This window comes from Thamnophis elegans, chromosome 8 (assembly GCF_009769535.1).
Source record: "Thamnophis elegans isolate rThaEle1 chromosome 8, rThaEle1.pri, whole genome shotgun sequence".
Taxonomy (NCBI): domain Eukaryota; kingdom Metazoa; phylum Chordata; class Lepidosauria; order Squamata; family Colubridae; genus Thamnophis; species Thamnophis elegans.
In genome coordinates, this window is record NC_045548.1 from 55,804,391 (window position 1) to 55,828,599 (window position 24,209).

The 24,209-nt window shown below is 36.3% G+C and overlaps 1 protein-coding gene across 2 annotated transcripts in view; it reads left to right on the top strand.

Moving 5' to 3' along the window:
- VPS13B (vacuolar protein sorting 13 homolog B) overlaps positions 1-24,209 on the top strand; it is a 331,777-nt gene that overhangs the window by 200,764 nt on the left and 106,804 nt on the right. For both annotated transcript variants that reach the window (XM_032222762.1, XM_032222761.1), the window contains exons 34-36: positions 2,624-3,314; positions 6,356-6,493; positions 14,588-14,995. In XM_032222762.1, the coding sequence (XP_032078653.1) occupies positions 2,624-3,314; positions 6,356-6,493; positions 14,588-14,995 (1,237 nt within the window). The remainder of the gene's footprint in view (positions 1-2,623; positions 3,315-6,355; positions 6,494-14,587; positions 14,996-24,209) is intronic.

Genomic DNA, 24,209 nt, shown 5'->3' on the forward strand with positions numbered 1-24,209 from the left:
CGGTTGTGGAGATTTTGTGATATGAGAATGGATTTGGCTTTTATATATAGAGATAAAGACAGAATTATGCACTTGAATAAAAGTAAAATTGCCTTAGGTCTGAAATTCAACTGCTGCTGAAACAGAAGCCTGATTGATTATTGCATCTAATAACCACATTTGAAGCCTCTGTTTGTAAGATGAAAGTTCTCAAATTTGTTGCTTTCAACTAATGGACCATTATTTAAATCATTTGGTTTGTTCCATATGGATACCATTTGTGTTCATAATCAAAGTTTTTTTTGTGTGTGAATACCTTCTTTTTGAATAATTAATTGTAACCTTTTTTTGTTGAAAGGCTGGCCTAATTGAAACAAAGAATAAGATATAAATTGCATTGTTCTATGTTATTAGAATAAAAATTATCACAGAATAATATAATCACTCAAATTATAGGACAGTCAAGCAAGGTTTGGTTGCAGCTGATTTCCTGTAAAAACATTTAAGTCACAATTGTATCAGATGCTGTCTTCAGATTGATGAAGACAGAATGGTGGGCATATTGAGCATATTTTTGTAAAAATGTGATGCAGGATTATGTATTGATGTAAGGTGGAATATTTGAGTCTGAAACTGGCTTACTTTATAGCTAGAATATTAGATTACCCTGTTTCCCTGAAAATAAGACAGGGTCTTATTTTCTTTTGACCCACAAAATATGGTTTGGGCCTTATTATCAGGGGAGGGCTTATTGTTTTGGGGTTGCTGGGCAGCTGCTGTCTTGCGAGTGGGCTCCTAAAGAGCCGGGCACAGCCTCAGGGACGAATGGCTAAGTTGCGCTGTCACTGCAGCGCAACACAGCAGCCATGAAGTGACCATGCTCATGAGCAGCCACCCGGCAAACCCCATTTCCAGCTGTGCACAGTGCCATTCACTAACCTAGGGATATCACCAAACCACATGAGTGCTTGTTCGCCGCCGCCCGACTCCCGCGGCTTGGCTCCTTCGAAATGCCAGTGAATGGCACTCCGCACGTAGATTGCGCAAGTGGCTGTTACACTCCTGCTGGCGCACCTCCCTGCCTCACAATGCCCTGGCCCAGTGCTCCCTGTAGAGCCAGGGCACCTCTGCTGCCGCCGCCGCCATCCCAGCATGACTTTTTTGGCAGCTTCCAAACTAAGTCTTCCGGCAGTGGCCGCTCTGGGCGTACGCTCTATGGTTGTACGCTCTGGGAGTACGCTCTGTCGGCAGCCAACCCACAACCATAGAGCGTACACCCAGAGCGGCCACTGCCAGAAGACTCAGTTTCAAAGGCGCCAAGCTGTGGGAGCCAGGCAGCAGCCATCAGGTGCTCACATGGCTTGGTGATACCCCTAGGTCAATGAATGGCGCTGTGCCAGCTGGAAAGGGGGTTTGCTGGGTTGCTGCTTGTGAGCGTGGTCGCTTTATGGCAAAATATGTGGCATGGCCTTATTATCAGGACATGTCATATTTTGGGGGAAATATGGTACTTAGTGAAGAAGCTTGATTAGTTTATAGTACATAATTGTCTATTTATACTTTTAGGCTTAAATTTGATGTGATTAGATAGATCAGATGTTAATGGGGATTGCTATAGAGCAAGGTTGTCAAATTCCAGGGCTGAATGAGTCACGTGCTGGCCACACCCATGCCCGGTTTAGCAAAGGGGGAGGGGTTAAGGTTAAGTCCTGATACTCATGTGATGCCCCCATGACAATGAGATTTTGACACCCCTGCTCTAGAGCAATCCATCATCCAGCATTTAATTTTTAAAAATTAGGCTTTCAGCAAATATTAGGTTATCCTTAGATGTTAAGGAACTTAAAACTCTTTTCAAACATTAAAGTAACACAGTGGCTAGCGTTGTGCTAATTCTTTATCTTCTAGTCTAAATGTATCTAACCTGAAAAATATATTAATTGTTTTCATTGGACAGACCCTTTTTTTGTAGCTATGCTGGCTACTTTTAAGGGTTTACCTATCTGCAACGTTCCAACTCACAAAGATACATTTGCATATAGATCTAGTTAGAGGACCTTAAGTTTCTAGCAAAGATTCTATTCCACAAACGCAAAATCTGTAAGATCAGATTTATTTTAAAAATAAATTATAGTGTATCTAATACAATAATGAAACAGAAAACAATTATGAAGTTTATATTCCCCTCTAATAAATCATGCCAGCTTTAGCTTATGAAATTGATATTGTGCCCTTTTTCAATATTGCAAGAAAATACAATAGCAACATTTTAGTTTTATTTAACTCTAAATGCTTAAAACAGTTTAATTTCTTCAGTTACTTGATTTTCAATACTTTATCTTGGAAGTTGTCTGACATTGTATATTTATAGCATCTGAATAAAAATCATTTGAACTTGGAAATATTTTCTTCATGCCACATCTTTCTCCCAGCATGTCATTATAAGTCATCATTCTCTCTGGACTAGATACTTGATAGGTTTTCATTAGTGATTTTCTGTTTTAAAAGTTACCTTAGCAAACTTTTCTTTTTTACACAAATTTATCTGACTTTATTTTTGTTGTTGTTTATATAGCAATTGTTTAATGTAGGAATGGAAATCTTTAGGAGTAGCAATTTTATGATACAGTGTTTTCCTTTCCAGATTTTCAAACAGGAACAGAAGAGGATGGATACATCTGATGGGGTTACAGCTGAAACATCTTCACGTTATAGTGGAGCGCAGGATAGTGGCATTGGCAGTGACAGTGTTAAAATCAGAATAGTCCAAATAGAACAACATAGTGGCACCAGCCAACATCGCATTGCCCAACCTTCCCGACAGTCTTCCATAGTGAAGAACCTGAACTTTATTCCATTTGACATTTTTATTACTGCCAGCCGATTCTCCTTCATGACTTATTCATGTACTACTTTACTTAAATCAAAATCACAGGAAGATCAAAAAGAGGGTGAAAAAACCGTCAAAAGTTCATTAAACCTTCCAGAAGCAGTTGATGATTGCAAGAAATCTGACAAAGCAACTTTTTCATCAGTAACAGCTGATGATCTTCTAAACTGCAACAGTTCATTGCCCTCTGGGAAAAAATCAGGTCTTATATCTCTGGAAAGTCTTCATGCTTCTACAAGATCATCTGCTAGACAAGCCTTGGGAGTAACTATTGTCCGGCAGCCTGGTCGCAGAGGAACTGGAGACTTGCGGTTAGAGCCATTTTTGCACCTGGTTGTATCCCAACCATCTTTTATCTTAAGCTGTCATCATAGAAAACAAAGAGTGGAAATATCTGTGTTTGATGCTGTCCTCAAAGGTGTTGCATCAGATTACAAGTGTACAGGTAAGATTATTTACTATCCTTAAGGTCATAGATTCACTGCCTATTTTTTTTTGTTCAAGTGTGAACAAAAAGGGAAAAAAAGTTTATTCTAGATAAATGTGAGCTAATTTATTCAGTAGTTTGAACTGATTTTATTGGCTGCATAATTGGATTCACTAACATAAAAACACCCAGAAAGCAACAAAATACAGTTGTTCTACAGTTTTTAAAAATGTTCTAACATTTTCTTGTTGGTTTCCTGTCCGCTCCCCTAATCTCTTACACACAAATACTAGCTCATACATAGTAAGATAAGTTACCCTTTAACCATCTGAATTACTCCACTATTTGTGGCCATGTACTATTATAATTCCTACTTGTTGTAAGGAATTAGACCGTTTCAGGTGCTCTTAAACACAAGAAGAACATTTATGTTCAACTCAAAATATTCAAAGAAAAATAAGTCTGGTATTTTTTCTCTTGTTGCCCTACTCAGGTACTGGAACTGGTTAAGATCTTAGAAAAGTTATCCTGAATATTACACACACATTTGTAAATCAGAGTGTGTTTTGGGTTTCGTTCCATAACTATGGTTGCAAACCGATTTGTTCGTGACCTGAACCAAATTTTGGAAATTTTCAGTGAATTATTCCTTTCATTCAGGCTAGAAACATTGATTATCTTTGGGTATGGTAATTAATCTGATTGTAATTTCATAAAACAGGAGCATCATTTGGTCTATATTTTACCATTTTATGAAGAGTATCAGAAGGTACTCTGTTGAATAGTTTGCTGAAGACCAGTGATAATGTATCTGTGGCATTCCTGACCAACTAACCAAGTAATTCTATGAAGGAAAGAAATACTGTAGATCTAGCATGGCATGATTTATTTATGATATACCTCTCCTAGATCCAATTAAATGTAAAATGTCTATCCATGGGCTAAGAAACATGCTGCTTCATAATCTGTTCAAGAACCTTACCTAGTAAAGATGCCAGATTTGCAGCATTGTTCTTGCTTATGTCTTCCTCCTTCCCCTTTCTGAAGATGGGGATGACATTTGTTCTCATTCAGTATTCAAGGATCTGACTAATCTTCAAAACTTATTGATAATGGTTCTATGGTCACATTTTCAAATTCTTTCAGTACCTTGCAACAGGCTTGATCTGGCCTTGGACACTTGAATTCATTAACTTATCTAAATTCTATTATTAATTTATTCTGAAATTCCCTCCTTTTCATAAATGACATTTCCTTTCTAAGGTATAAGATGCAAAAATAATAGTTAAGATGTTAAATGCTTCCCTCATAATGAAGATGCCAAACTGAACCTAGATTTTTTTACCATGTCGACAGTCACTTAACTATTTTCCCTCTTCCAGTGTTATGGGGAGGAAGGTTATTATTTCATTTTTTCCCCTAAAAGGATGCTCTTATCTAAACCTGATCAAATAGTCTATTGATTGATTATTTCCAATATTAAAAATCACTTAACAGAACCTGTGAAGTTCTCCCTTCTCAATAACAAGTGTGTCCAGAAGCAGCTATGAATTACTGGTTGCCCAAAGCTGCCATTTCCTTTAATTGCAAAAGACAGAAGCAAAAGCCTAGTTTTGTTTAAACATACTTTATCAGTAATGTCTCTGACTAACCGGCTATGGAGGATCATTTTTTATGGATGGACAATTTCCATCGATACCAACTCTCCCATAAAAAAAAACAAAAAACAATTCAGCAAAAATTTGCTTAGCAGAAGGCATTTCCAATTTTTCAGAACACCATGTTCTTCTACATAGCCATTAATTTTAGTTTTTCACAATGGTTCTGATTAAACTGGGACTTGGGTTTGTTTGTTTTTTTAATTCTGTGGCGTTAATCTGTGTAAATCACATTAGATTACTTTTACACACTGAAATACTCACCCAAAATTTAAAAATTATATTGTCAAATTGAGTGCATTCGTTTGCCAGACAATAAATTCCATTTCTCATTTGCTGATAGGACAGACAATCATTAAATTCCTTTGTCATTCATGTAAAACAATTCCTTCCAGGTTTTCTGAACCATGATTACACTAAATAATACATTCCAAGGGAGACTTGATGTGCTAAAACTCATACTGTGTTACCATATGCTGGCTATAATTATGAAGCCGTTGTGCTAAAATTTGAAGCTTGTGTGCTTAAAAAAAGAACAGTCTGTTAAGATGAATAACCCAGGTTAGCAAAATCCATAAATTATCTAAAGGGCATAGTTAGGGTTTTTTTTAAAAAAAATTTGGTAAACACCATTATTTAACAGAAGAGGAATAAGTGTCATGAAGTTGATATGTCCTAATTGAGATTTACTTATATTCTTTTATTGTTCAGCTCTAATAAATTTACAAAAACAAACAAACAAAACAAAGCAAAGGAAATGAGCAGCCAAAACCCCCTAAATGTTTTTATGCAGTTTTGATTTCTCATATATGGTGTCCTGTACATGAAGAAAGGCATAGAGCTGAGAGGTACAAAATGTGAACTTTTAGTCACTATTAGGAATATTAAGAATTCAGCAAAGAGGTCCCATTAAAGAGAACCAAGAGGAAAAGCTACTGAAGTCAACTTCAAAAGTATGGCTGTAAAAAGGGATTGAAGTGTCAGTGAAACTATAAACTGTATCAAATAACCCATAAGTAGAAGCACTCTACTGCATCTCGAACCATGTGGCTTTCTGATTTCTGTAGTTTCTTTTATTTTGGGGCAAACGATTTTTAAAGACATCTGAAGAAAATATAAATGCATTACTAGAAGAAACAAAATTTAGATTATAAACCTTATTAGATGCACAATTACTACAGGTATTTCAGATATACTTATTTGTCCATTCCTGATGGCTTTAACATTTGTTATTGATAATATTTGGCAATCAATACTTTTTAATAATGTGTAATTAACACAAAGCAGCATTTATATTTGCCCTGAAATAGATACAGTATTATGTACGGAATAAAGTTTTGCTTATTTTAATATTGCTAGTGATTTATTATATATCATAAACAGTCGTCTTATCATTTGTAGATCCTGGAAAAACTCTTCCAGAAACACTTGACTACTGTAAGACCTGGTTGCAGACAGTAGCGGGGGAAATAGATGCTAAAAGTGGTATTCCACCTCCTCTCTTAACATTGAAGATTAAAGACTTCCTCAACGGCCCAGGTAAGAATGACCAACAGTTGTCAACTGATATTCTAAATTTAACCTATTAATTAGGTTTCTTGCAGCAACAGGCACAGATCATAAGTGTAGAGATTCTTTTCTCCATTATTATCATTAAAATAAATAAATAATGTACTCAACTTCCAAACTTGAGTTAACAGTTGATATTCACTGAATGAAGAAGTCTTCAATTTATTTACAGGCTGTAGTTGCTTAACGATGGTAATTGGGACAGGAATTTCCATTGTTACACAATGTGGTCATAAAGCACAACATCACGTGATACAGAGGTGGGTTGCTCCCGGTTCAGCCCGGATCAGGCGAACCAGTAGTAATGGCAGCGGAAGGCTCCACCCACCTGCACAAGTGAATGGTAGTAAAAAAATTGGCAACGTGAGGCATCACTTACAGCAAGGGCAATCCTGGTAGTTCTCATTGCCATCTTTAATCAAAATTTCCAGATCCTTAAAGCAAGAATCTGATGTGTTTACAACTATGTGCTATGGCAAGTATATGAGGACTGGGGAGGCAATGCTGAAGAGTTATATGATTACATAAAGCTGGAGAGGGATTTATGCAGTTGGGGATAAGAGTTGCGGTACTCGTGTGCATGTGGACTATGAAGATGTTGCTGTAATACCACATGAGAGTTGAGAAGAGGTTGCTGCAGCACTGCATGAGTGCATGCAGCATGCAGATAGTGTGCTGTGATGCTGTGTGAGTGCATATGGGCTGCAAAGGGGGTAGTGCAATGTGAATGTGGCACAGAATGTGAGGTCCCTTGGGTGAAAAAGTAGAAGGAGTGACTTACAACATTTACCCATAGGCTTCGCCACTAACTTTACTTGTGGGAAGCCTGCAGAGAAGATTTGCTAATGATGATAATGTGACCATGAGTTGCTGCAACTATCATAAGTGTGAGGCAGTTGCCAAGTGCCCAGATCATCTGTATGATTGCAAGAGTGGTATACTGACCAGAAAGTCATAAGTACCACTCGCACAGCATTGTCATAACTTGAACAGTTGCTGAATGAGTGGTTGTTAACCAAGAACTATCTGTACTCCATCTGTATTCTGCCCAAATTCAGAAACTTTAGATAACTCATATATTTTATAACATTCCTTCTTTCAATTATGATACCTTGCTATTTATTCAGAGAATAGCGTACTGTAATTATATCAGCTATTTCATTTATTGATACTCTTGACAAAAGCACAATATCAAAATCTCTGTACATGGGAAGGCCAGATTATATGTCTTAAATGGGGCATAATTACTTTACTATTTGAGAATGCTTCTAATAGCTCAAACCAAAAACTTTAAACATGAATAAGCACTAGCCATTATGGAGACATGTACTCCACAGTCAACAATAAGTGAACTAAGCAAATAGAAATTTTGCATTGCCTGCTTGAAGTTATACTAAATAGTGCACCCACATATTGTGTGTTCTCTCAAGCGTTCAACAGTGTCTACATGAAGTCGGGCAAATGATAAAAACACCATTGTGCCCATGCAAGGCAAGATTGTTGCTTGGAGTGAAACTTACGGAACAATGCTACTTTCACCATTTTGATGTGGTGGTAGATCCAGTAGATCTGTGACAGTTGTTTCGTTGATGACTCCCCATTGCGTATTGTTTGACTTGCCAGACACAATTCTTCAGTTCTCTCCTAGACATCCTGGCTCTATAGACAAACTCCTGGATTATTTGAACATGTAACTCTTAATCTATATTCAGCATGCTATTGGTTGACTAATCCCATCTCTGCGGAAAGGAGGCATTGCTATTTGAGACTGGCATTTTTTTTCAGGGTTAGGCCAAGTGTAAGAATAGAATAGAATAACGGAGTTGGAAGGGACCTTGGAGGTCTTCTAGTCCAACCTCCTGCCTAGACAGGAAACCTATCCCATTTCAGACAAATGGTTATTCAACTTCTTCTTAAAAACTTCCAGTGTTGGAGCATTCACAACTTCTAGAGGCAAGCTGTTCCACTGATTAATTGTTCTAACTGTCAGGAAATTTCTCCTCTGTTCTAAGTTGCTTCTCTCCTTGATTAATTTCCACCGTTGCTTGTTCTTGTCCTACCCTCAGGTGCTTTGGAGAATAGTTTGACTCCCTCTTCTTTGTGGCAGCCCCTAACATATTGGAACACTGCTATTATGTCACCCCTAGTCCTTCTTTTGATTAAACTAACCATGCCCACTTCCTACAACTGTTCCTCATATGTTTTAGCAGTCCCCTAATCATCTTTGTTGCTCTTTTCTGCATTCTTTCTAGAGTGCTACATCTTTTTTACATTGTGGCGGCCAAAACTGAATGTAGTATTCCAAGTGTGGCCTTACCAAGGCATTATAAAGTGGTATTAACACTTCACATAAGAGAATGCTTTGTATGGGAAAATGAAGAAAACTTCTGTCATCAGTCAAACTGCATTACTTCTTCAATACCCTGATTTATTTTTTTTGAATATGAATCAATTAGTTAATTTATCTTAGCAATTTCTGAATATTTTATGTAATGCTGGTGAATCATTTGCAACTAGGTATGAATTTTGATTAAATTCAAACGATCATTTAATTTTAGTGAACAATAACTAATGCCTTTGTACTATTTCTAAGTATACAATAGAATAATATATAGAATAAGGAAGTATTGAAATTTTCAACACACTTTATCACAGTTTTTGACATAATATATTACAAAAACTGTCAGTGATTCATAAAATTTAACATCTAATCACAAGCCCCCAAAAATTTCAAGCTGTTCTGTCCCAGAGTTGTTCATTCATGTTATTTTCTGGGAAAGTTTTTCATATATTAAATGATGAAGCTTCTTGAAAGCTAGGGTTTCAAGGGTCTAAAGTGATTTGCTGTAGACCTTTAGCCAGTTCAAATTGAGAAATACACTATATTGCCAAAAGTATTCACTCACAACTGCTTTTGGCAATATAGTGTATATTAAGAATGAGAATTGAAAAGTTGCTGAATGAGCTCTGCACGTCTAGGGTTTCCTTCTCTCCCTTCTGTTGTTTGCATTTTGTGATGAATAACATACATCCAGCCATCCATAAAAAAGCACTTTGTACAGATTCTGTCCTCTTTACTCTAAAGGAAACAATTGTACCCATTAGCAAGGTCAGTGGTTTGGAGAAAACTGGAAAGGAGCAGCTACCAGAAGTCCCAATACAATAATATCTCCAGCAGGTGATAGATTAGTTGGAACAAATTGGAACCATTGCACTTGGACAATCCTGGTTTCTTTCAAGCTGCTTTAAAATGTCGTCATTTTAATATACAATCTCAGCCCTGCAGAACAGTCCACAGCAGGTTAATTTGAATCATATGATGTGTCATTGCCCTCAGTTGACATGAGCTCCGTTCCATGTGTGAAGCCATAATAAATCCATTCCCAACTGAGACAAATTCCCTGTGAGAAGGTGAACTAATCCAGGCCTCACACTGGCATGCTAGCCCTCTGTAATTGAAAGCAGGATCACCTGTTTCCATCACAGTCAGTCTATGGGCGAAAAAGTAGCATGAGATCAGATAGTTACTCTTTTGAAAAATCATATTTCTCAGAGAGTTCAATTATAGGCTGTCTAATATGACATCATATATAAGTGTAGGAATGTGCTCATTTGATCCCAGTTTAACAGTTTTGTTAACCATGGTGTTGCTTAACTTTGAAATGAGTTTTTTTATTTAATTTAATGAGAGATGATATATGAGAAGGGAACTGACTGGAGTACATACTTTTCTGATTAACTTAGGGTCATTTGCAAAAGCATTTCAGTACTTGGGTAAGGTTATTTTTTCATTACTTTTTTTACAAATATCTTTTTGAGATAGTGATACTGTATAGTTATAAAGCTGAAATCTTTTGTTAGACAAAGTGACTTATGCCAAAGAGCAAATATTCATTCAAATAAATATGGTTTAGTTGATTGCAAAAGACAGTTCTAGGAAAAGCTGCAGGTGGGAATATCTATGGAGATTCTCAATCATCTAGGTCTTGGTGGTTCTAAAGGTGCTTTTCCAAAGGGCAACTAGGCTTTTCTTTCTTGATATTTCCTTGAAAACTTTTCACTTCTCACCCGAGAAGCTTCTTCAGTTCTGACTTCTTCAGTCAGAACTGAAGAAACTCCTTGAATGAAAAATGAAACTTTTTCAAGGAAAAAAACCCAAGCAAGTTCAGTTGCTTTTTGGAACAGCGTCTTTGGGACTTCAAATGGGAATGTTTTTTTCATCGGTCTAAGGTATTTATAATACATAATATTGTTTTTGCATTTCATATTATTTTCATATTCAGTCCTATCCTTCTGTAATTATTTTTATTTATATTAGAAAAAATGTTGCTGAATTGTGGGTTTTAAATGATGCTCAACTCTATCTCCCTTCTTCTGTTGGTTTCATGGACCTGGCATCTGTGTCTGTTTTCTCTTACTTTCATTTCTGTAGCTCATTCTTGCTTTTTACCACTTAGTCTTCTTACATTCAAATCATACATATTTCATATGCCATACTTTTGTCAGATAGCCCATAGATATGGCATCTGCCATCATGGTTTAGTCCTTTGGCTGGGTTACTAAGTCACTACCTCATGCAGCATTCCCTATTAATGATAAGGACAGAATTCATAAACATTTGGATACTATACTCTCAATCAAAGTTTAGTTTTACTCCCAGTTAGAAAATGCATGTAATATACAGACATATGCAGGATGAAACAATTTTTTAGAAAGCCCCAAACAAATTGGTTCTCTGGAAATAAGCTCTCTTTACTTGCCAACTTCCCAAACACCTTGACATTCTTCCCTTTATAAAAGCACTTCCAGAAGAAGGGAGAGATTTAGCAAGGTCTTCAGCCTTCGCAATTGGACCAAGAAGAAAAGAAGAAATTAACAAAACTTTTCCTATTGCAAAGATCTAAAAATGTCATTAAGGAACACGCCTATCAGACAGCATCAGCTGAAGAAGCAGAATTTCTCCTGAAAAAAATCTTATTTGGAAGCAAGTTCTGTTGCCATCAATTACACTTCCAAGTGTATGTATCCCAGATGATAACAAAAATGTGAGATTTTAAAGTTAATAGTTAAACTAAAACAATGCAGTTCAACAAGGAAATTGAACACACTAAGCTTTTACCAGACTTTCAGACTTTTCTTGCTAATGCTTAGAAACCATTTGGTGTGTTGATGAGAAGAACCACATAATAAGAATGCTTGGAATATTTTTGATGCAGGCTAAATATCAGCTTACTAGAGGAAAGTGTTTGGTAATATTAACAGAAATAACAGGCTAATAGGCACAAGACTTTGGGGTATCCATTATCCATTAACCTTATGTTTTGCTAATTAAAGAAAATAACAATTAATCCTACTTTCCCAAGTAAATTCGGAGTTCTATAAGTTATCTGATTCTTTGTGGTGAGGGATTTCCATTAGCTAAAAGGAGGAAAGAAAAAAATGGTTTTAAACACAATTCTTAGGAATGATTATATTTTGTTGGGGAAAATGAAAAATGGCTATACATCAAATCACTAAAGAGATTGTTGAAAATACCTCACAAAAAGCCTAGGAAAAGATGCAACTGCTTTAATGGGAGCTGCTTCTCATCTATTCCCATTGATTTCAGTAAACTTTTGCAAAGGACTTGCACAGCCCTAATATTGAAGAAATATAAACAAATAAATAAATTGGAGAGAGAATGAAAATACAATTTTGTAAATTGTGTCATTGGGGAGGGTAAATGTTAACATGTCAAAATGGATATAGGATCAATTTATGCATTTGCCTCTAATCAAACTGTCAGGCAAGGATTACAGAGGGAGTGAGATCCTCTGAATACAGTGCTATTTGTGGACAAAGAGAAGGCTGAACTATTTATGGAGGTAAATTAGCACATTTCCAAATGATTAACCATGAAGAGAATATTATGTTTGTTTGTTTACTGTATTTATATCCTGCAATAATCCAAGATCCTCATCTGCTCACATATTTAATATAAAAAATAAAACTTCTATCTACAGTATGATTAATGCAATAAAACTAATAAAATAACAGCCATAAATCCCCAGTCCAAAAGACTCTATACATCATAAAATAAAATAAAGTAAAATGGAATAAAAGATGTTGCAGTGCATGAACATCAATGCTCTCCAAAGTCATTTTCTTTTTACCATCTTCATGAAAAATTAAGGAGGAGAGATCTAGGCTGATTCTGGGAGACTCTTCCAGAGCCCTGGCAGCACCAGGCCCTGGATTGTGGCAGGACATAAATACAATAAAGAAATGAACAAACATGATATTCTGTTCATGCTTAGTCATTTAGAAATGTGTTAATTTACTTCCATAAAAAGTTTGGCCCTTTTTTGTAAGAAGGGTCTTACTCCTTCTTCAGTCCTTCTCTGACAATTTGATTAGACTTGTAGCTTTGCTCCCTTCACCTTTTAGAAATGTAGGTCAAATAAGAGTTTTTTCTCAGTCTGATGCATTGTTGGAGTTCCTTCTTGGATTGCAGATGTTCCATTAGCCTATTGGAGAATATTACCAATACCTAAGTTTTGGAGAAGTGATGTTCAGTGATTAAATGGGATTATATATTTGTTTGTTTTTACTGCTTTGCACACACTTGAATATGGTAAACTGTACACAGATATTTTATAAGAGATTGAGGTCTTGTTTGATTATTTGTCTGATCAGGTGATTATTCTGTCTTATCTGTGTGTTGACTGCTTCTTGTGTAATCAGGGAAAATACTATATGTTAGGATAGCTTGTTGGGTGGGGGGCTGTATTCTTTTTGTGTATGTGCTTGTTGAATTGTGGTTCAGTTTGGGTAATTTGGTTCATAATGAGATGGTTCCAGTTTATGTATGGGTTGATTGATTGCTGTGTGGTTGGGAAATTTTGTTTGCTTTGCTGATGACCGGATTGGATTTGTAATGCTGAATTTTTCATTACATATTTTGACAGCTTCATAAACAGGATTTGAATCAATATTCTTATTAACCCCTATTTGGTCAGAGTATAATGCTTCTAAGAATTTGCTTGTATTTTTCAATTTGACTTTTTCTAAAGTTTGTCATTGTTTTCCAGTTGAAATTCTTCTGAAGATTATCTATATGCAAGGAGATTAGTACAGTTGTGTTGTGTCTTCTGACAGCTTGTTCATGGATATGTTTTGCTGGTCGTCTGCCTGTTTGTTCTACAGATTGGTGCTCATAATATTATTAATACTTTATTGCATTTTTATTTGTAAATTAGTCCTGTATTATCTTCCTTTGGTACTGGCTTGTGGGGTTCCTTAGTATATTTTGCTGGTTTGTGTTCCATGTCTATTTCCAAATTAAAACATTTTTATTAGTTTATCAAAGTGTAAAATACAAAGAAAAAAAAACACATGCCTTTGATGTAACAATGCAGGGGTCTCCAAAACTCACAACTTTAAGACTTGTGGACTTCATCTCCCAGAATTCTCCAGCCAGCATGGTGACTTGCCTATAATAATATATATATATTTTAAGGATATCGGTGGGTTGTAGTGCACTTTTTGATGAAATTATAGAAATATTGCTTGCATTGAAATATACTTGAATTTATTTCTGTTTTCTGTAATTCCATATGTTGCAATGTGTTATGGTTCATAGGGTCTTCATGAAGCTGAATATGGGTCTTCATCCAGCTCTTCTTTGTGTGTGTTGTTGGGTTGTGCTTTTTAATAATTAATAATTATGCATTAGTATAAAAAGTATTTACTTTTAATAATTAATAATTATGCATTAGTATAAAAAGTATTTACTTTTAAATGTCTAATTACAGTGCTCTAAAACAATGGTCTTCAACCTTGGCAACTTTAAGACTTGTGGACTTCAACTCCCAGAGTTCCTCAGCCAGTTTTGCTCTAGGAATTGAAGTCCACAGGTCTTAAAGTTGCCAAGGTTGGAGACCACTGCTCTAAAGTACAGATCTCAGTTATAAATTACCTAACAAAACTGTAAATTAACATTCATATTACCATCATAGCTGTTTGAGATTAGATTATTTTTACAAGCAAAAAGCTGTATTCTCTCTTTCTTTCTCTTTCCCACAGCCAACATAAATGTGGATATATCAAAGCCTCTGAAAGCCAATATCAGTTTTGTCAAATTAGATCAAATAAAACAATTTCTGAAAAAGCTAAGGCAAAAGAATGGTTATGAGGCCCAGGAGGAAAATGTTTCAGCAACTGATGGTATCCCAAACAAGGATGACACATATACATCCCAGTGTTGCAAAAATAAGATTTCCAACTCTGAAGATCATAGTTATGGAGGGGAAAAAGCTTCACCACAAGAAAACCTATGGATGAGCATTTCCTGTTGTCAGCAATTTTCTATCCATACCACTCAGATTATGGTTTCTGTGGAAACTTGCCCAAATCCCTTTAAACCTCGCCTGTTGGTATCTTTATCCAACCTCAGTGGAAATTTGAATGTCAAAGTCAACTGTAAGACTAAAGGTAAGAACGTTGAAGTTATTTTTGCTTATGAAAAGGGAATCCTGACAATAGTACATGGAAATCCTCAACTTACAACCACAAATGGGATTGGAACTTCCATCACTTTGTAAAGTGGTCATTAAGTGAGTTGGGCCTGATTTTACAATTGTTTTTGCCATAGTCATTAAATGACTAAAGACCTAAAGAATGGATACATAGCTTTATTTTGGGACCACTTCATTCAGATTTTCAATCAACATACGGAAGTAACCAAAATGAACTTTTTAAAACATTGGTGTCCTCCAGATGTATGACACTAGAAGTCCCTACATCTGGAAGGCACCAAGCTTGGGACATGCCCCAAGTTTTAGCAGTAAACATATTGACAGAGGAGTATTGGAAATGGAAAGCTATATATCTAGAGAGACTCCTGATTGGGAAAAATATTTCTGAAACTGAGGAGAAGGAGACAGGACCCTATTTATTTTGAACAAAGATATTTTTCTTGATGGGTTTTGAGATGTATCTATCAAATAAAATACTCACTGGTTTTTGAAAGCTCGTGTGACTCTACTCTAGACTGTCGTACTTCTCAAGCAGGTAGTACTCTGCTGGACTCATTTTTCCTTTAGATAAGTCTTAATGAATTGATCTGCAAATATCTTTGGTGTTTCAGAAACAAATACAAATTATATTGATGAAGAAACATACTTGTTTCCCCAAAGCATATCAGGAATAATATTTTTGTCTTGGTTTTGGCTATGCCTTCTATTATGTTTTATTGTTCACTTGGTAATCTCATCACTTTTGGATCCTATTTCTTCTGGACATGGTGGGCTGCACTTTTGCAAGCACTAAACCAACATTTTTCTGTTGGTTGGAGTTCAAAAAATAGTATCTAAAAATTATAGTTTGGCGTCACAGCTATTAGCTATGGTGCCCCACAAAATTTAATTTGCCTGTATAATTGTGAACATACCAAAAAAAGCATGTGGATGGCTCCAGAGCTTTAGAGCAAGGAACCATCAATACACATGACACAAAGATCTACAGCACTTTGTTTTTTAAAACTAAATAATCTATGAAACATTTTGAATATTGCTTCAGTTTAGAATGGGCTAATCCAGAAAATTAGAATGCCTGATTTAAAGAATAGAACTCAGTCATGTTCTAGAAGAATTTGCTTTTCATCTTGAAAGATCAGGAGTGCTCTTTGATCTTACACTATTTTTTGATCATATCTTCAGGGACGTATTATAAGAAGTACAGTAGGCTGTCCAACTATTTTTGGTGCATTTGGTATGACTGTGTCCAAATCTATTTGTTGCATTAATTACACAAGCCTTGGTTTCATCACATCTATTTTATTACTATGTCCCCAACATATTGTATACACTTCTAAAAATGGAACAGTAAGCAAAAAAGCAAACTGTTTTGTCACAGTCATATTTTTTCCTGTTGCTCTGGCCTGGTTACCAATGTTTTTTTTCTAGCCAGGTCAATGGTTTGGCTTAATGTGAAAACTTGAAATGGTTTGCATCCAGGTATTATATTGAATTATTGGCCCATTACCATCTTCCCAATTAAAATTTGCAGAAAATACTCTTACACCCTTAGCTGCATTAGTCAAGCATAGAAGAACATGTTCTCCAGAATTACACTCAAAATTGTGAAATGGTTTCCCTTCCAAGCTTAACTTGGCTTCTATTTTCTTGACATTTAAGATATATCTCATTATTTTTACATTTTAAAATGCTAGAAATTGTTTTACAGTTGTTTTAATGTTTTAATATTTTATTGCTAATTACTTAATTTTTAAATAGTTCACCCTAGGTAATATTTGTGGAAAGCCACTATGTAAGCCAAATAAATAAATGAAAGAAGAAAAAAAGAAGAAATAGGGAATGAAGTAAAAGAAACCCATATTTGAATATACTGCATTGAGCCTTCAAATTGAAAGCTTCCACTTTCATTGGTGGAGAAAAAAACTATGGTTTCCCTTGATGTTTCCAAATTTGGAAACTATTATATTGTGTTATTTTAAACAAACTAACCAGTTCAAACCATGTAAAAGTGGTTGCAGATGCAGATTTGTTTGAATGAACTATCATTAGAATAAACACGTTTTCCAAGTTTATGAATGATTGGAAACTGGTTTATTCAGACCCTAAAGTAAGAGCCTTATTATTTCCTGTCCACTTTCCCAGGCAGACCTGAAAGGAAACATGTCATGTGAGCTAATACTACTGTATTATTTAAGGCTACGTTACAGAATCTTGCAAGTCTGTTCCATTTCTTTTACAGCCTGAGAAGTTAGGGAAGATCTTTTCTGAGTCTCTTTCTCTGCCCATTATGCAGTTTGCAGAAAATACCTTCTCTTATCTGATCATTCCTTAGGCAGCATCCTTTCTCCCTTCTTCCCCCCATCTCCCACGGTCTGTCACACTTAACCTTTACGCTTCCCTCAAGGAAGCAGGGGAAACATATTCCTGAGATTCAGCCTCACAATGTTACCTATGGCTTAGCGTTACGCTTTAATTTCTGTCTATGTTGATTTTAATTTAGTGAATAACAGATAAGAGCCAATAAATTCATAAATGATTTGTGATCAGGTTATCTAAAGAGCCCACTGCAAGTTCAGCTAAACTTATAAGTTCAGCTACACTTCTGCATCAACATTAGAGGCAGGTTTCTTGTCCAAGTAAAAAGAATAAACAGCTGTATACCAGAGGTTTGGCCTATTCTGTAGTAACCCCATTTTTTAAACTCCTCATTCCAAGGAATTTAAATTGCTCAATCTTTGCTCAGTTTTTTTTTAAAATGTTGAAAATGCATTATTTCCACTTACGATTGGTTTAGTCTGTTATTATCTAAGTAATATTTCATTAGGCAAATATTATATATTTTTATGATTTTTGTATTAAATGTGATTTAAATGTTTCCTTATATATATCTTTTTAAGCTACATTTTTATTTGCAAGTTAGCCCTGTAAAGGGAAATGAGTAAAAACCTCTACCATTGCATGACATTAAGAAGAAAAGGCTATGCATCATTTTTTTTAAAATGAAAACTGTATTCTTGAGAATACCTTTTGATCAGGTATACAATAATTTATTTCAATGAAATGCATGAATGTGAAAAGTATTTGCTAAAAAGAAAAAAGTTCCTATGGAGAATACAAAAGGCAAAGCAAATTAATTTCACATTTTTGCTTCCTTAGTTTTGTCATTTGGAAACATGCAGGTGCATAGAGGCAGATAGACCAAACTTTGGGAAGCGAGAGCAATAGTAAAAGGAATATGTTAATAAAGGATAACTCATATGCAATAATTTAGACAGAAAATTTATTTATTTATTTTTTAAATAACTCCTTTTAAACATCCTGGTAAATCAGTAGTACAGTTTCATTCCATTCCATTCCATTTAATAGATCATTGCTTATTCTAAAGGAGGCTATTTTATTTCTAAGCCCAAACTAAGTATAGTTGAAGATAAATTGCAGTAACTTCATTTCAAATGAAAATATAAGCTCAAATCTATGTAAGAGCCAATCTCTTTTTATATTCAACAATTTTATGGCAGTGTTTTTGAACTGAATAAAGCTGATTTTGGCATATGAAACTAATATGTAAATACTTCACAGTGTTTCAGGTTTTTACAATCACATAACCATGGTGACCATCTGCACCAGCTGCATTTTACGAATTATTTGCTGAAGCAAATGGCATACAATGACAAAAAAAACCCGTCCTCTCAGATGTACTTGTTAAAACAGACAAAATAGCTTTGCTTGCCTTTTATACAAAATGGCCATCTGTTGTACAGATGTTATAATAACCAATGACTTCAGATTCAATAATTGTAGAAATTTTTCATTAAAACCTCAACAATTTGCACTTGTTTACTTGAATCTGCATAATTCTCCCATGAGACAACACAACACACTTGGGGCTTTTTTTAAGTTCTCACTAGCAGTGGCTTTGATCCTTTTTGATGTGCTGACTTTAATAAACATAGTCAAAAGGCGCTGTTCAGAAACATCATGGAAAAAAAAACTACAAAGGAGCAATTATAGCAGCAGAAACTACTCTAATCCCTTACTTACGCAAGCTATTTTTAGTGAATGGCTTTTTTTTTCCTTACAAATTTTATGTGACAGTATTTTATAAACAGTGTAAACGGCCTCTTTTCCAGATGAGCCTTTGTGTAAGAGATGGAAGTTGGTTTGTAATGTAAGAGGAATCCTCTTGCGCTGAGAGCCATTTTTTAAAAGCTTCGGTTGGGAATGTGTGAAAAGCATGTTTTCTCCCTCATGGAAGCAAAACAAAAGCTTATGGCCGTGCCTAATGATTTTAACGCGGGCTTCATTAACTGATAACCTTACAGTAAATTATGTTTTCCAGATATTATTCGTCAGGAATTTTTATAGCTAGTTTCCTTCCTATTTTAGGAAATATCAAAAATGCATACTTTATGTTCGTTACATGCACTTGCCTCTTTTCTATTGAGCAATCTTCGGCCCTGTTTGATAAATGCTTTGTGGGATCTTGTTGGCTTCTTTTCATAGAAATACATGCAGAGTATCACTGAAAATGAACAAGGTTTCATATGGATTGGTAAACATAGAGATATGTTCCCTTTGTGAAAACTCACACAATAGTGATGTAGTGTGGCAAGCTAATATATTATATCTTAATGTAAGACAGAATATATTCTTATTACCTGCTCTTTGGCATGTGAATTGAGACCAAAGTTGACTTTGAATGCTGGAAAAACACCCAATTCTACCTAGAATTATTGCTTTTAACAGTAACCAAAATTATCAGAGCAATGCATTTGTTAGTTTGGGTGGATTGGTGTGTGACTGTTCTCAGGGATATCCAGGACCCCGAATTACAAATAATGTTACTTTGGTATTCTCATAAATTCCTAGGCTGCTTCATGCTAAAACCAGCTAAAGTCTCCTAATAGCTTTCAAGGGTATCTCTATATTACAGTGATTCCAATAAAGGAGATGTAAGGTGGGAGAGCCCAAGTACTATGAAAAAAAGACTGCTGTTTTGGAAATGGCCTCAATTGACACACAAGCCATAATTGTGCAAAGACTGTCCTGGCCACAATTTCGACTTTCTGTTGAAGCAGGAACTGTGAGTTCAGGAGAACACTCAAATTATGGGCCAGCTTTATCCAGAACTAAGGATGAAATATCTCTGGAATTAGTCAGATACTCCATCTTGCTGGGATTTGGCTACTCCATCTTGCTAGGATTTGGCTTAAGCCTCTTCTTCTGCATCCAACCCTAATAGCCTCCAGGTGTTAGGTCAGGACCTACATTACAATTCCTTCTCAGCCTGTGGCAAAGACATGCAGTTGAGTATCATCCACAGATTGATGATACCTCACCCTAGGTGATGGATTACCTTTCCCAAAGGCTTCAAGTAGAGCCTAAACAGAGAAAAGGACCAGCCCTGTGATGCTCCACAACAGAGGACATGACCTCTCTCGTAACCAAATTGGATGAATCATTCAGGAAAGAAGAGAATCATTGAAAAACATTGCTCAAACCACCAGCTTTTTCAACCACTCCAAAAATGATTCCATAATCAATAGTATTCAATGCAGCTAAGAGATCCAATGGGAGCAGGATATTTCTTCTCCTCTTATTATTTTGATCTTGCCAGTGTTTATCAGTGAAAGCAACAGCAACCATTTCTGCACTATACTCAACTGACAGCACAGATAACATTGGACACTTCCTCAGGATCCTCAGGCTCAAATTAATCCCAGATCATCTCACAAGAATTTAGCCAAGTAGCATTCAACTTTGAGAAAAATGTGAGAAACTCTATCCTTCAGATGCTGAGTGAATTCTTTGCAATGATCCAGCAGCCCTTTTTCCAGCCCCAATTTCCCCAACAGGGAATATGTAACTCTAAATAATGCTGCTGTGTGGCTATCTGCATATGCAATAAAAGTAGGATAATCACACTTCACTGCTCTTACTAGCACAGTATAATTACATTTGTTCTTCTTCACTGCATGCCAGTATTGCCTCAGGCATCTCTTCCTTAGCTTCATCTCTTAGAGCTCCTTAGTAAACCAAGGAGTTCTGTTGGCTCAGCAGTTCAGGGACTGGGTGTTTAGGAGCAACCCTGTCAAGCACCACTGCTAACCTCTCATTCCAGTGGTGAACAAAGCACACAACAGAACTGCCTGCCTTTGGAAACTCCCCAGGCATTCTTGGAAACATGTAAGTTCTATTTCTTCTCTTCCAGGCCAAACACTCTCACACACTGTTAAGAGGTCTTATTCTAAAGTTTAAATAATACAGACAGTGGCAGCCAGGATGTGTGTACAGTAGGGAGAAAGGTGTTTGCATGATTTCCAAAGCAGTATGTGAGATCATTATAAGGTCACAGTCCAAGATCCAGGACATCAGTGCAGTGTTGGCTTGTCAGCCATACAGTTCCAAGAAGCAGAGATTTCTTAGACAGCAGGTTTAGGATGCAGAGTACTGGCAAGCTGAGAGGTTGTTCCCAATAGAGAACAGCTGGGCAGCGGTGGCCCTTACAGGGAGTTTGCACCAAGCGCAGTCAATGGTGGAAACCAAGGAGCCATGTAGATTTCTGTTTTGCTATGGACCCAGCTCTGGGTGGAGGTCCTGGATGCAGCCACTGGCCAACTTTTGTCTCCTGTTATATCACCCTTAGATGCCTCTTGAGCCTAGCGTTATCTGGGGCACTTTGAGCAGCTTACTTTGTCTCACTCTTTTTTGAATCTAAACTGGCCATCAGAGGTTGGCAGCAAGATCACTCACTTCTCCCTGCAGATGTTTGTGTCACCAGTTAACATCATTGAAATTACAATACCTCCTCGATCCTTCTCAGTATTTCTAGAGGGAAAAAACCCAGATCTAACATGGATATTTTGCCGGTCAAACCCATGATAACTCAGGACAATCTCATGGTATAGAGAATCAGGAAGATGTTTTAACAAATTTCAATGTATACATGATGTACAATGACAATAAAGGCTATACTGTACTAAAGATGGTGTTGAGGAAAATAGGCAAAAAGTGTAATATAAGCAAAGAAGGCTGAAACGTTGCTTAAGTCCCAGGAAATGAAATAATATTTGGAAAAGACTCAAGCCTCTCCCTGATTCCCTACATGATGACCATGCAGTTTCTTCTCCTTCAAGAAATAAATTGTGGTAAATTCAAGCAGGGATCAAAGTACGTAACATGGATATGGAGGCCAGAGAACAGTAAAATAACCACTTGTCCTTCAAGACCAACCTCTTATGTGAACTTTACATGCTGTAGAACAATGTTTTTGGTCATTTGCAGAAACTCCCAAACGACAATCACCAAACCTCCCCTGCTCATTCAACTAGGTATCATTGATATAGGTCTACCCTATAATCCATGATCATGGATAAAGAAATATTTATTACATGCAAAACTATATTCCATAAGATGAGCTAGTATTCAGGGTATTCTAAAGCCCCAACACATGAGATGACGTTGTGGAAATATTAAAGTGAGGATTGGCTTGAGCTTTCAAGTCCCTCTTCTGAGAGAGCAGACCACATCTAGCTTCCCATTTTCCACTATACTTCCCTGTTGATGCTCCCTCCTCCTTATTGTTCCTTTCCATTCTCCCACCAGACGACTTAAGGGGCAATTAACTCACCCACCCACCTCTCTTGTCCCAGCTTCCTTTCCACCACACTTTTTGCCTTTAGTTCATAGCTACTCTTTCATTCCACCACTTTCGCTGTAACTACCCATATCCCACACATCAGCTTGCACTCCCTTTAACCCATGCTTCACTTCTTTCCCCAAGCTATATTTTTATCTGATTGGGTTGACCAACGTTCTGCTCAGGAATAGGCTCCTCAGGATTCTTACTACTGATAGACACTCCACCAGAGGATGACCCATACCAATAGTTGTCTCCACACAGTCCTCTGTCACCTTTTCTCTCACCCAAAGGATCATCTACATTAATTATTCATTCTTCACAATCTAGTCTCCAGCATCACAACCAATCCACACTACCTACCACTCCCTGTCTGGTAGAAAATTACACTTCACCTAATTTATTATATTAGAACAAACATCTTCTATTTTATATTTTCCATCTCTAACGATGGTTGTTTGCCTATTGGCTATTATGATGAAGGACTTCTTGCTTGCTCTTTTTTCCTGCAATTCCTCTATCCTAATAGACTTGTCCAGTCACTGATACTTTCTTCCCTGGGCTCAGGTCCTAGGAGTCCTAGATTCTTTCATGTAATTTGCAGCCTCTGTTGGTTTACAATCACTGATTATCTCCTGATACATCATTCTATGTTTGCTCCCAGCATTCACAACCATTACAGTACTCCATCTGTCTTGGTCTGTCCAGCTCTTTCCTTGGTTTGATTCTCACCCCTGTTTGTCCTTTCTCTTCCTTCTTCCTCTCCTTTCAATTCAGTGCAGCACCCCTAATCCTTATTCCTAATCCTCACTTACATCTAAAGACTGCAAACCAAAAAGAAAACAGCTACTTGCTTATCCATCCATCCCCCCCCCCTTTAATATAATGTGAATATTATGAGATTCCAACTTACAATATTTTTTTTCTTATATAGTGTATTCTATTCTCTCTTATATATGTACAAAAATATCAACTACTATGAAACATATAACCCAGGACAATCAGATTTGATTTAAGGGAATGGGAGCAGACATTCTATAGCTTACTAGTATAGGCATATATAAAAGAAAAAAAGGATTTTGTTTTGCATTAAGCACAAAATGGCCAACAGAATAACACTCCAAATGCTTCAAATCTTCCATCATCTGTACAGATAAAACTGAGAACATTTTGAGTATTCTGCTGTAGGAAATAATAGGAACTCATACAAGCTCCTGTTTTTTCACTCTTGAGTCACAAAAATAAGTGGGATGGTGATCCATGCCAAACTAAAGCCAAACTATGAGATAATATTTCAAAATTCCTGTAGAAAATATTGAGAGCAATCATTTAAATGTTTCATCCAATCTCAGTACACAAACAACCTGAGAGGCCTAGTATACAATATACTGTGTGGTTTACTTTAACATAGCCAATGAATTATTTCTGCAGCATAAAAATGTACTTTTCACCTCTTAACTTGAGGGTTTTCTTTCTTCTAGTGCCCAAACCTAATGCACATTTCTATATTTAGCAATCTTTCAGCAGGGCT